Source organism: Leuresthes tenuis, unplaced genomic scaffold (genome assembly GCF_036924035.1).
Source record: "Leuresthes tenuis unplaced genomic scaffold, fLeuTen1.0.hap1 SCAF_3, whole genome shotgun sequence".
In the NCBI taxonomy this organism is placed as follows: domain Eukaryota; kingdom Metazoa; phylum Chordata; class Actinopteri; order Atheriniformes; family Atherinopsidae; genus Leuresthes; species Leuresthes tenuis.
In genome coordinates, this window is record NW_027325357.1 from 39276979 (window position 1) to 39289078 (window position 12100).

Below are 12100 nucleotides of genomic sequence, written 5' to 3' on the forward strand. Positions count from 1 at the left end.
CACATGGAGAACAAAAAAAATCTGATTATATCAAGACTGTATGAAAAACTGTGGCAAATAGACACCTGACTAAAAGATCCTGTACTTTTCTTGTACATGTGGAGCCTGCGTGTCTCAACCTGCTGACTTCCTGCACATTAGAACTTGCTCTGCTTAATGTTAGGTCCTTAGCAAACATGAATGTGATTATTAATGACACCCTTCTTAGTAATAAACTGGACTTCATACTGAATCCTGGCTGGTAACACAGAGGTGAGTAAAACGGACTGCAGTGCACAACATTTTGACAGTTATCTGAGTTCTGAATATTAAGGTCTGGTCATCAGTTCCATACCTCCTAATGTACTTGTTCTTACCATCTATCATCCTCCTAAACTGAGCCTGTTTTCTGGAAGAAGTGGTAGACTTTATATCAAACATCACAACTAAGTGTAACTGCATTATGATTTCAGGAGATTTGAATATTCACACAGATAGCAACAGTCCTGACACACAAAAGTTCACCTGATCACTACAATGTGTTCACTCGTGTCACTGGACCCAGCCATAGAAAAGATCAGGCACTTGACATGTTCATTTCTAAAGGGCACAAAGAGTCTAGATGATGCCATCTTTGATCCCTACAGCACATTTTCTGAAGTCATCTGTTCAAGACAAAAACCAACAAGCATTACATTAATGCACGTACTGCCATGTGTTTTAATTCATGAGCTCTTAAAGTACATAGTAGCATTACTGCCATTATGTGAAGCAGTGATGGACACTGTCTCTGAGACCATGTCGCACTGAAACCACTGAACATGCTCCTCCTGTAAAAACTGAGGTGGACCACCTGAGGCACCAACAGTGGAAAAGTCAGGACAGCAAAGAGCATCTGCCGGAGAGCTTTCAACTTTGAGATCAATAAAAATGCAATCCATTCTCACAACTGCCAGAGTCTTACATCTCCCAAGCAATTAACGATAATCTTTCATTCTCCTCTCTTAAAAAACACTAATGAATCCCTGCTGATCTGCTGGAGTTCCCTCTGTGACCACATATAACAGAAAAAAAATCCTTCTGGCTTTAGAGATGATTATTAGCTTCTTGTAGTATACCATATCACTGCCACAAGTCCATTGTCTACGTTCTCAGCTGCAAATTCTACAGCTTTGAATGACGCTATTCATCATCAAAGGTCCTGCACGTCTTCACTTGATACCATCCCAACCAAACTGTTGGGATGGTATCAAGAGCCAGCCACAGCACAGACACAGCTGGATGTGCACAAACCTCTTCAAGCTGAACAGACTAAACTGAAATACCTACTGTTACTGGTCCACATAGTCAGAGACAGAATCTGTTCATGCTTGTTATCCCTGTCTCTGAAACACAGAGAGCCGGTTAGACCAACATCACCACTCTGCATTTCTACCACCTCATACACATAAAGTTAGAAAATTGTTGGCTGGTCTGTGCATTCATACCAAGCAGGATGGATCAACGTGAGTCTTTATTTGCAGGATTACCCAAACAAACAGTAGAATGATTTCAACTCATTCACAAAGCAGCAGCCACAGTTCTTCCACAAACACGGACATTTGAATGTCCCTCTACTGGCTGCCTGCTCAGTACAGAATCACCTTTAAAATCTTCTGACTCCTCCCCGTCAGATCTCTGTATTCAAGTCACATACAGAACCGTGAACAGCTCCATCCACTGATGAGCTCTCTATGAGGTGAACACTTCACCATCAGCTGGTTCCTACACAGCTTCCCCGTGCACACAGCTGCTGTGCTCTGCCAGGCTGAGGACTGAAGCATGACACTGAGGGCAGTGTGGAGGGCTGAAACTGCCAGAATGACTGCATACAAACGCATACACATGTGTGAGAATATATACGTTATGAAGCAAATGATGCCACAGTGAGTGTGTAAAATGTGAAATCAACTCATTATCAAACCCATATTCATTCAGTTTTCACAGCATGTACATCAGCCTGGACTGCGTGCTGTGACAACCACAACAGTAAGGCTGCTCAGATCCTACTATTGCCAGGGAATGCAAAAAGAAAAGCTTGGGGTCTCCATACATTTATCACCACAATAACTCAGCTCTTTATTTATGTGCATGTTTTTGTATTTATTTTGGATGGTGGTCATTTCAGTTTTCCATAAAAACATGGCTGAACTGAAGCCAGAGCACATGTCGAGTGTGGGGAGGAAACTTCAGAAAAAAGAAATCCTCGCTGAATTTCTCACTGAACCGCTCATAAAGTACCACAAAGATCCCTGTGGCCACACTTTTCAGGCCCTACAGTAGGCTAATGTTGCATCTGGAGTGGGACGACCAGCAGAAAACTAGAACACCAGAAACAGTTTGGCTACAAGCACAAAACATTGGTAGCTATGACAGCGCTGCTATGCCAGTGCTTTGCTGCTGTTTGCTGCTGTTTGCTGGGCACTTTGACTGCATAGAGCTCATTACAGATTTGCCTGGATGGAACCCATTAATGATGAGGATTAAATCTGCAAAAAGCAGACAGGCACCTATATGCACGTGTTTTTTACATGCTAAAAACATACCATGAGTTAGAAAGGCTGTCAACACCACGGCTGAGCATTTCTGCCAGAACCTAAACACATACACAAGGCATATGCGTGTGTGTCTGTGTGTGAGTGTATGTTCATGTATGTGAGCTCACCCAAGTGTAAGACTGGGCTTCTGGAGACAGATCTGACACCATATTAGCACTTTTGGAGTAAATGATCTTCTCAGCAGCAGCATTCAGCTTCCCATTCATGTCCAAACCTATGTTCCTGGACAAAGTAGCAAAGATGTGAATTCATATTAGTCTATTCTGAAGTGCATTTGCACCTCTTATATCAAATATTACATAATCCCTTTACAGTGTGACAAATGCTACAGAGGTGATATGGGCTCCTCTGTTGGGGTCTAATTTGTTCCACTTCATACACCCCAGTGAGTCTACAGACACCCCCATCGTTATAAAAAGACCAACACTCACATGAACAGGACCAAGCCTGCAGGCCTCTGAATGTGTGATGCCTTTTCACATCAAACTACTTCAGCTTCTATCTGTACAGCACTTTAAACAGGAGGCAGTCAGAACATTGATCAAGCGTGGGTTTTTAAGCAGTCGTTGCATTAAAGCTAAGGGGCTGTGGTACATAGTGAAGATATGGTCATTTGATGGAGTGCAGACGCGTTGATAACATCCTGAAACAGGGCTGCTTACTTGTTAGACTGTCCCCTCACAGCATGCTGGGCCTTTCTGTGTGGAGTTTGCATCTTCTCTAATTGGTTGGTTAACTTAAATGGTTTTTCTTCTAACTGACACAATTGTATTGTTAAAAGGTTTAAATGAAATCAGTTCTGTTAAGCAGAGGAAATGCACTGTTCAACAGGACTGTGGCTGATGGGTAACCGGGGCTTATGGCTGCTAATAACATGTGGAACACTGCATTCCCTTTAATATGTTGAGTCCATGGACAGGAGACATTACAAAGGGTACACAACAACCCTAACCCAATAGTACATGGTGGCACAACACAGGAGAGCCACCTCCTCAGGTCCAAACTCAGCAGTGCACCTCCACCTTAAAGAGCAGGGACACTGAGGACAGCCTGTGAACAGGTAGCACCTCCACCTTAAAGAGCAGGGACACCGAGGACAGCCTGTGAACAGGTAGCACCTCCACCTTAAAGAGCAGGGACACTGAGGACAGCCTGTGAACAGGTAGCACCTCCACCTTAAAGAGCAGGGACACTGAGGACAGCCTGTGAACAGGTAGCACCTCCACCTTAAAGAGCAGGGACACCGAGGACAGCCTGTGAACAGGTAGCACCTCCACCTTAAAGAGCAGGGACACCGAGGACAGCCTGTGAACAGGTAGCACCTCCACCTTAAAGAGAAGGACACTGAGGACACCCTGTGAACAGGTAGCACCTCCACCTTAAAGAGCAGGGACACCGAGGACAGCCTGTGAACAGGTAGCACCTCCACCTTAAAGAGCAGGGACACTGAGGACAGCCTGTGAACAGGTAGCACCTCCACCTTAAAGAGCAGGGACACTGAGGACAGCCTGTGAACAGGTAGCACCTCCACCTTAAAGAGCAGGGACACTGAGGACAGCCTGTGAACAGGTAGCACCTCCACCTTAAAGAGCAGGGACACTGAGGACAGCCTGTGAACAGGTAGCACCTCCACCTTAAAGAGCAGGGACACTGAGGACAGCCTGTGAACAGGTAGCACCTCCACCTTAAAGAGCAGGGACACTAAGGACAGCCTGTGAACAGGTAGCACCTCCACCTTAAAGAGCAGGGACACTGAGGACAGCCTGTGAACAGGTAGCACCTCCACCTTAAAGAGCAGGGACACTGAGGACAGCCAGTGAACAGGTAGCACCTCCACCTTAAAGAGCAGGGACACTGAGGACAGCCAGTGAACAGGTAGCACCTCCACCTTAAAGAGCAGGGACACTGAGGACAGGTAGCACCTCCACCTTAAAGAGCAGGGACACTGAGGACAGCCTGTGAACAGGTAGCACCTCCACCTTAAAGAGAAGGACACTGAGGACAGCCTGTGAACAGGTAGCACCTCCACCTTAAAGAGCAGGGACACTGAGGACAGTCTGTGAACAGGTAGCACCTCCACCTTAAAGAGCAGGGACACCGAGGACAGCCTGTGAACAGGTAGCACCTCCACCTTAAAGAGAAGGACACTGAGGACAGCCTGTGAACAGGTAGCACCTCCACCTTAAAGAGCAGGGACACTGAGGACAGTCTGTGAACAGGTAGCACCTCCACCTTAAAGAGCAGGGACACCGAGGACAGCCTGTGAACAGGTAGCACCTCCACCTTAAAGAGCAGGGACACCGAGGACAGCCAGTGAACAGGTAGCACCTCCACCTTAAAGAGCAGGGACACTGAGGACAGCCTGTGAACAGGTAGCACCTCCACCTTAAAGAGCAGGGACACTGAGGACAGCCTGTGAACAGGTAGCACCTCCACCTTAAAGAGCAGGGACACTGAGGACAGCCTGTGAACAGGTAGCACCTCCACCTTAAAGAGCAGGGACACCGAGGACAGTCTGTGAACAGGTAGCACCTCCACCTTAAAGAGCAGGGACACTGAGGACAGCCTGTGAACAGGTAGCACCTCCACCTTAAAGAGCAGGGACACTGAGGACAGCCTGTGAACAGGTAGCACCTCCACCTTAAAGAGCAGGGACACTGAGGACAGCCTGTGAACAGGTAGCACCTCCACCTTAAAGAGAAGGACACTGAGGACAGCCTGTGAACAGGTAGCACCTCCACCTTAAAGAGCAGGGACACTGAGGACAGCCTGTGAACAGGTAGCACCTCCACCTTAAAGAGCAGGGACACTGAGGACAGCCTGTGAACAGGTAGCACCTCCACCTTAAAGAGCAGGGACACTGAGGACAGCCTGTGAACAGGTAGCACCTCCACCTTAAAGAGCAGGGACACCGAGGACAGCCTGTGAACAGGTAGCACCTCCACCTTAAAGAGCAGGGACACCGAGGACAGCCTGTGAACAGGTAGCACCTCCACCTTAAAGAGCAGGGACACTGAGGACAGCCTGTGAACAGGTAGCACCTCCACCTTAAAGAGCAGGGACACTGAGGACAGCCTGTGAACAGGTAGCACCTCCACCTTAAAGAGAAGGACACTGAGGACAGCCTGTGAACAGGTAGCACCTCCACCTTAAAGAGCAGGGACACTGAGGACAGTCTGTGAACAGGTAGCACCTCCACCTTAAAGAGCAGGGACACTGAGGACAGCCTGTGAACAGGTAGCACCTCCACCTTAAAGAGCAGGGACACTGAGGACAGCCAGTGAACAGGTAGCACCTCCACCTTAAAGAGCAGGGACACTGAGGACAGTCTGTGAACAGGTAGCACCTCCACCTTAAAGAGCAGGGACACTGAGGACAGCCTGTGAACAGGTAGCACCTCCACCTTAAAGAGCAGGGACACTGAGGACAGCCTGTGAACAGGTAGCACCTCCACCTTAAAGAGCAGGGACACTGAGGACAGTCTGTGAACAGGTAGCACCTCCACCTTAAAGAGCAGGGACACCGAGGACAGCCTGTGAACAGGTAGCACCTCCACCTTAAAGAGCAGGGACACCGAGGACAGCCTGTGAACAGGTAGCACCTCCACCTTAAAGAGCAGGGACACCGAGGACAGCCTGTGAACAGGTAGCACCTCCACCTTAAAGAGCAGGGACACCGAGGACAGCCTGTGAACAGGTAGCACCTCCACCTTAAAGAGCAGGGACACTGAGGACAGCCTGTGAACAGGTAGCACCTCCACCTTAAAGAGCAGGGACACTGAGGACAGCCTGTGAACAGGTAGCACCTCCACCTTAAAGAGCAGGGACACTGAGGACAGCCTGTGAACAGGTAGCACCTCCACCTTAAAGAGCAGGGACACTGAGGACAGCCTGTGAACAGGTAGCACCTCCACCTTAAAGAGCAGGGACACTGAGGACAGCCTGTGAACAGGTAGCACCTCCACCTTAAAGAGCAGGGACACTGAGGACAGCCTGTGAACAGGTAGCACCTCCACCTTAAAGAGCAGGGACACCGAGGACAGCCTGTGAACAGGTAGCACCTCCACCTTAAAGAGCAGGGACACCGAGGACAGCCTGTGAACAGGTAGCACCTCCACCTTAAAGAGCAGGGACACCGAGGACAGCCTGTGAACAGGTAGCACCTCCACCTTAAAGAGCAGGGACACCGAGGACAGCCTGTGAACAGGTAGCACCTCCACCTTAAAGAGCAGGGACACCGAGGACAGCTTGTGAACAGGTAGCACCTCCACCTTAAAGAGCAGGGACACCGAGGACACCCTGTGAACAGGTAGCACCTCCACCTTAAAGAGCAGGGACACCGAGGACAGCCTGTGAACAGGTAGCACCTCCACCTTAAAGAGCAGGGACACTGAGGACAGCCTGTGAACAGGTAGCACCTCCACCTTAAAGAGCAGGGACACTGAGGACAGCCTGTGAACAGGTAGCACCTCCACCTTAAAGAGCAGGGACACCGAGGACAGCATGTGAACAGGTAGCACCTCCACCTTAAAGAGCAGGGACACCGAGGACAGCCTGTGAACAGGTAGCACCTCCACCTTAAAGAGCAGGGACACCGAGGACAGCCTGTGAACAGGTAGCACCTCCACCTTAAAGAGCAGGGACACTGAGGACACCCTGTGAACAGGTAGCACCTCCACCTTAAAGAGCAGGGACACTGAGGACAGCCTGTGAACAGGTAGCACCTCCACCTTAAAGAGCAGGGACACTGAGGACAGCCTGTGAACAGGTAGCACCTCCACCTTAAAGAGCAGGGACACTGAGGACAGCCTGTGAACAGGTAGCACCTCCACCTTAAAGAGCAGGGACACTGAGGACAGCCTGTGAACAGGTAGCACCTCCACCTTAAAGAGCAGGGACACTGAGGACAGCCTGTGAACAGGTAGCACCTCCACCTTAAAGAGCAGGGACACTGAGGACAGCCTGTGAACAGGTAGCACCTCCACCTTAAAGAGCAGGGACACCGAGGACAGCCTGTGAACAGGTAGCACCTCCACCTTAAAGAGCAGGGACACCGAGGACAGCCTGTGAACAGGTAGCACCTCCACCTTAAAGAGCAGGGACACTGAGGACAGCCTGTGAACAGGTAGCACCTCCACCTTAAAGAGCAGGGACACTGAGGACAGCCTGTGAACAGGTAGCACCTCCACCTTAAAGAGCAGGGACACTGAGGACAGCCTGTGAACAGGTAGCACCTCCACCTTAAAGAGCAGGGACACCGAGGACAGCCTGTGAACAGGTAGCACCTCCACCTTAAAGAGCAGGGACACTGAGGACAGCCTGTGAACAGGTAGCACCTCCACCTTAAAGAGCAGGGACACTGAGGACAGCCTGTGAACAGGTAGCACCTCCACCTTAAAGAGCAGGGACACTGAGGACAGTCTGTGAACAGGTAGCACCTCCACCTTAAAGAGCAGGGACACTGAGGACAGCCAGTGAACAGGTAGCACCTCCACCTTAAAGAGCAGGGACACTGAGGACAGCCTGTGAACAGGTAGCACCTCCACCTTAAAGAGCAGGGACACTGAGGACAGCCTGTGAACAGGTAGCACCTCCACCTTAAAGAGCAGGGACACCGAGGACAGCCTGTGAACAGGTAGCACCTCCACCTTAAAGAGCAGGGACACCGAGGACAGCCTGTGAACAGGTAGCAACTCCACCTTAAAGAGCAGGGACACCGAGGACAGCCTGTGAACAGGTAGCACCTCCACCTTAAAGAGCAGGGACACCGAGGACAGCCTGTGAACAGGTAGCACCTCCACCTTAAAGAGCAGGGACACTAAGGACAGCCTGTGAACAGGTAGCACCTCCACCTTAAAGAGCAGGGACACTGAGGACAGCCTGTGAACAGGTAGCACCTCCACCTTAAAGAGCAGGGACACTGAGGACAGCCTGTGAACAGGTAGCACCTCCACCTTAAAGAGCAGGGACACTGAGGACAGCCTGTGAACAGGTAGCACCTCCACCTTAAAGAGCAGGGACACCGAGGACAGCCTGTGAACAGGTAGCACCTCCACCTTAAAGAGCAGGGACACCGAGGACAGCCTGTGAACAGGTAGCACCTCCACCTTAAAGAGCAGGGACACCGAGGACAGCCTGTGAACAGGTAGCACCTCCACCTTAAAGAGCAGGGACACTGAGGACAGCCTGTGAACAGGTAGCACCTCCACCTTAAAGAGCAGGGACACTGAGGACAGCCTGTGAACAGGTAGCACCTCCACCTTAAAGAGCAGGGACACCGAGGACAGCCTGTGAACAGGTAGCACCTCCACCTTAAAGAGCAGGGACACTGAGGACAGCCTGTGAACAGGTAGCACCTCCACCTTAAAGAGCAGGGACACTGAGGACAGCCTGTGAACAGGTAGCACCTCCACCTTAAAGAGCAGGGACACTGAGGACAGCCAGTGAACAGGTAGCACCTCCACCTTAAAGAGCAGGGACACTGAGGACAGCCTGTGAACAGGTAGCACCTCCACCTTAAAGAGCAGGGACACTGAGGACAGCCTGTGAACAGGTAGCACCTCCACCTTAAAGAGCAGGGACACTGAGGACAGCCTGTGAACAGGTAGCACCTCCACCTTAAAGAGCAGGGACACTGAGGACAGCCAGTGAACAGGTAGCACCTCCACCTTAAAGAGCAGGGACACTGAGGACAGCCTGTGAACAGGTAGCACCTCCACCTTAAAGAGCAGGGACACTGAGGACAGCCTGTGAACAGGTAGCACCTCCACCTTAAAGAGCAGGGACACTGAGGACAGCCAGTGAACAGGTAGCACCTCCACCTTAAAGAGCAGGGACACTGAGGACAGCCTGTGAACAGGTAGCACCTCCACCTTAAAGAGCAGGGACACTGAGGACAGCCTGTGAACAGGTAGCACCTCCACCTTAAAGAGCAGGGACACCGAGGACAGCCTGTGAACAGGTAGCACCTCCACCTTAAAGAGCAGGGACACTGAGGACAGCCTGTGAACAGGTAGCACCTCCACCTTAAAGAGCAGGGACACTGAGGACAGCCTGTGAACAGGTAGCACCTCCACCTTAAAGAGCAGGGACACTGAGGACAGCCTGTGAACAGGTAGCACCTCCACCTTAAAGAGCAGGGACACCGAGGACAGCCTGTGAACAGGTAGCACCTCCACCTTAAAGAGCAGGGACACTGAGGACAGCCTGTGAACAGGTAGCACCTCCACCTTAAAGAGCAGGGACACTGAGGACAGCCTGTGAACAGGTAGCACCTCCACCTTAAAGAGCAGGGACACCGAGGACAGCCTGTGAACAGGTAGCACCTCCACCTTAAAGAGCAGGGACACCGAGGACAGCCTGTGAACAGGAGGTTCGGTTTCTTAGGACCATGAGTAAGAATGAAAACTGTGACCATATTTCTCTCATATAATCTTTAGATGAACTTATACTAAAGAGTCATCTGTTGATGTGTAGATGGAGTTGAAAATAAAGACTTTATCCATCAAAGAGACAACAGTTAGTGGACATGAGCACGGAAACACCGGCCAAACTGGCTCAGTGAGGGCGCTGAAATCTCCAACAGGAAATTTCATTTTCGCCATGATCATACACTCGAACAACTTAGAAACGTGGCATCTAACCAGCTACCATGTGAGCGGCAGACAGGCCGGTGTACGAGGCTCCTCCTAACCGATCTACTTACGGACCGTCGGCACTCAGCCTCCTCCTTGTGGCCCCCTCTGTTCCGGTGGAGTGATGCTGGCTAGCATCTCTGTGACTGACCACAACGGTAAGCTAGCTAGCTGCGGCTCCAAGACTGTCTTTGTCCCTCAGTCTATGGCAACCCTAACCCCCCCCCCAACCCCAACCCCTCCCGTTACCCAGCTGCCAACAGCTGCGGAGACCAGCAGCAGCGGTACCAACCTTGAGGAGGAGGTGGAGGGATATCCCTCTGTCCGACTTCACGCCTCCACCCAGGCTGAAAAAGATAGAAACGTTGTGTAGGATCCCGCTGCTTTTGCGCTTTCTTTTTAATTTGCAGCGCGGGGGTGGTGGTCGGAGCCCACCGGCACGGCTGCACCTCGTCTCCCCACAATGGAGCCTCAAAGCGCTGCCGAAAGGCGTCCTGCCTCCGCTGACACCCAATCCGCCATCTCACCCCGCACCTCCTTTCTTTGTGTGCTTTCAGCAGCTCGCTTTCTGACGGACGCCTAACAGTACAATTCAGCACAACGTTGAAATACGTTTTAGCTTGGAAAACCCCCCGACAGCAGCGGATCCTCACCCACACTGCCCTCTGTTGTGGGTCGGAGGAGGACGGACTGCTGCCCTCTAACGCCTCGTTCAGAGGACCGCTGTTAGGGACCGTCAACGTATTTGTGCAGGAGTTACCCCTGCCTGTGTTATGGTCGCTACATTTGTGCCGCCACATAAGGGAAAATTAGACTTTAAAATGATGCTCACTTTTTCTTATGGGGCACACCTACTTCGATTACTGTGTAATATATAATACTTTATGCATAGATAAATGTGAAAATGTGTAATTATTTTCAATAACTTTAATTATAAACACCTGTTGCATTGAATCTTATGCTTCCTCTACTCAAAGTATATCAATATTTTGCTCAACAGCTCTACATCATGTGACCAGACACTACCCACATAGACTTATAAGATGTTCTTGCTTGTTGTAACAGAATGTAATGCTGTGACATTGCTGTACTTACTACTAACTTGCATATTTTTCCTCATGTGCTACAGTTGTGGTCAGAGGCAATGTATTTTTTTTCCCAAGTGGACTTGTGAGTGCACAGTAGTCAGAGCACTCTCAGTTTAGAGATTTAGAGAGAATTTTAGAGACATTCTGATGGTTGAGTTGAGCTACCAGCAGCTCAGAAGGGCAAAACCCAGTCTGTGCTACCCAACCTAATCCAAAATATATCATATATGTTATATATATATGTAGCCAGGTGGGAAATAAAAAACTAGACGGTTACACCACTAGATGGCTCTGTCTCGATTAAGGAGTCCCACCTTTGACTGTGGTATTTGGTTTGCAGTCCCGAAAAAGAACCGGAGGTGAGACCATACGCGGTCTTACCATTAAGGCAAAGGTAGGCAATTGCCTGGGGCCCCCAACCTGAGGGGGCCCCCGACCAGCTGCCCCCTCCCCGCTAAGCAGGGCTTGGGGCCTCTGGAAAGTAGCCCCCAACCATTGTGTTTATAAATTGTAATTGTGTATGTTTAAACGGAAAAAAAAGACAAAAAACAAACAAACGAAAAACATGAAAAGGCCCCAATCGTATTACCCCCCCCCCCCCCCCCCCTTCCTGTTATAATGGACTATTCCCTGCCTGAACGCGCGAACCCCAAAACGTCAGCGCGAAAGTCGGAAATTAAGTGGAAGTGACAAGTACGGTTTGTTGACAGTTAACTTAAAATTAAGCACAATATCCAAGTGGGGCTAATAAAAGGAGAAAGCGGGAGGAAACAAAACAAAAGAATGCTACACACCCCAAACTT

The 12100-nt window shown here is 50.2% G+C and overlaps 1 protein-coding gene across 6 annotated transcripts in view; it reads right to left on the reverse strand.

Annotated features, from left to right (window-relative positions):
- plekha6 (pleckstrin homology domain containing, family A member 6) overlaps positions 1–10712 on the reverse strand; it is a 67262-nt gene extending 56550 nt beyond the window's left edge. For 5 of the 6 annotated variants that reach the window (XM_072383003.1, XM_072383005.1, XM_072383002.1 and 2 more), the window contains exon 1: positions 2684–2797. In XM_072383003.1, the coding sequence (XP_072239104.1) occupies positions 2684–2782 (99 nt within the window). In that variant the 5' untranslated portion in view covers positions 2783–2797. Of the gene's footprint in view, positions 1–2683; positions 2798–10501 lie in introns of those variants that run through there. The other variant, XM_072383010.1, reaches the window with a different exon arrangement.
- Positions 10713–12100: the final 1388 nt, after the last annotated feature.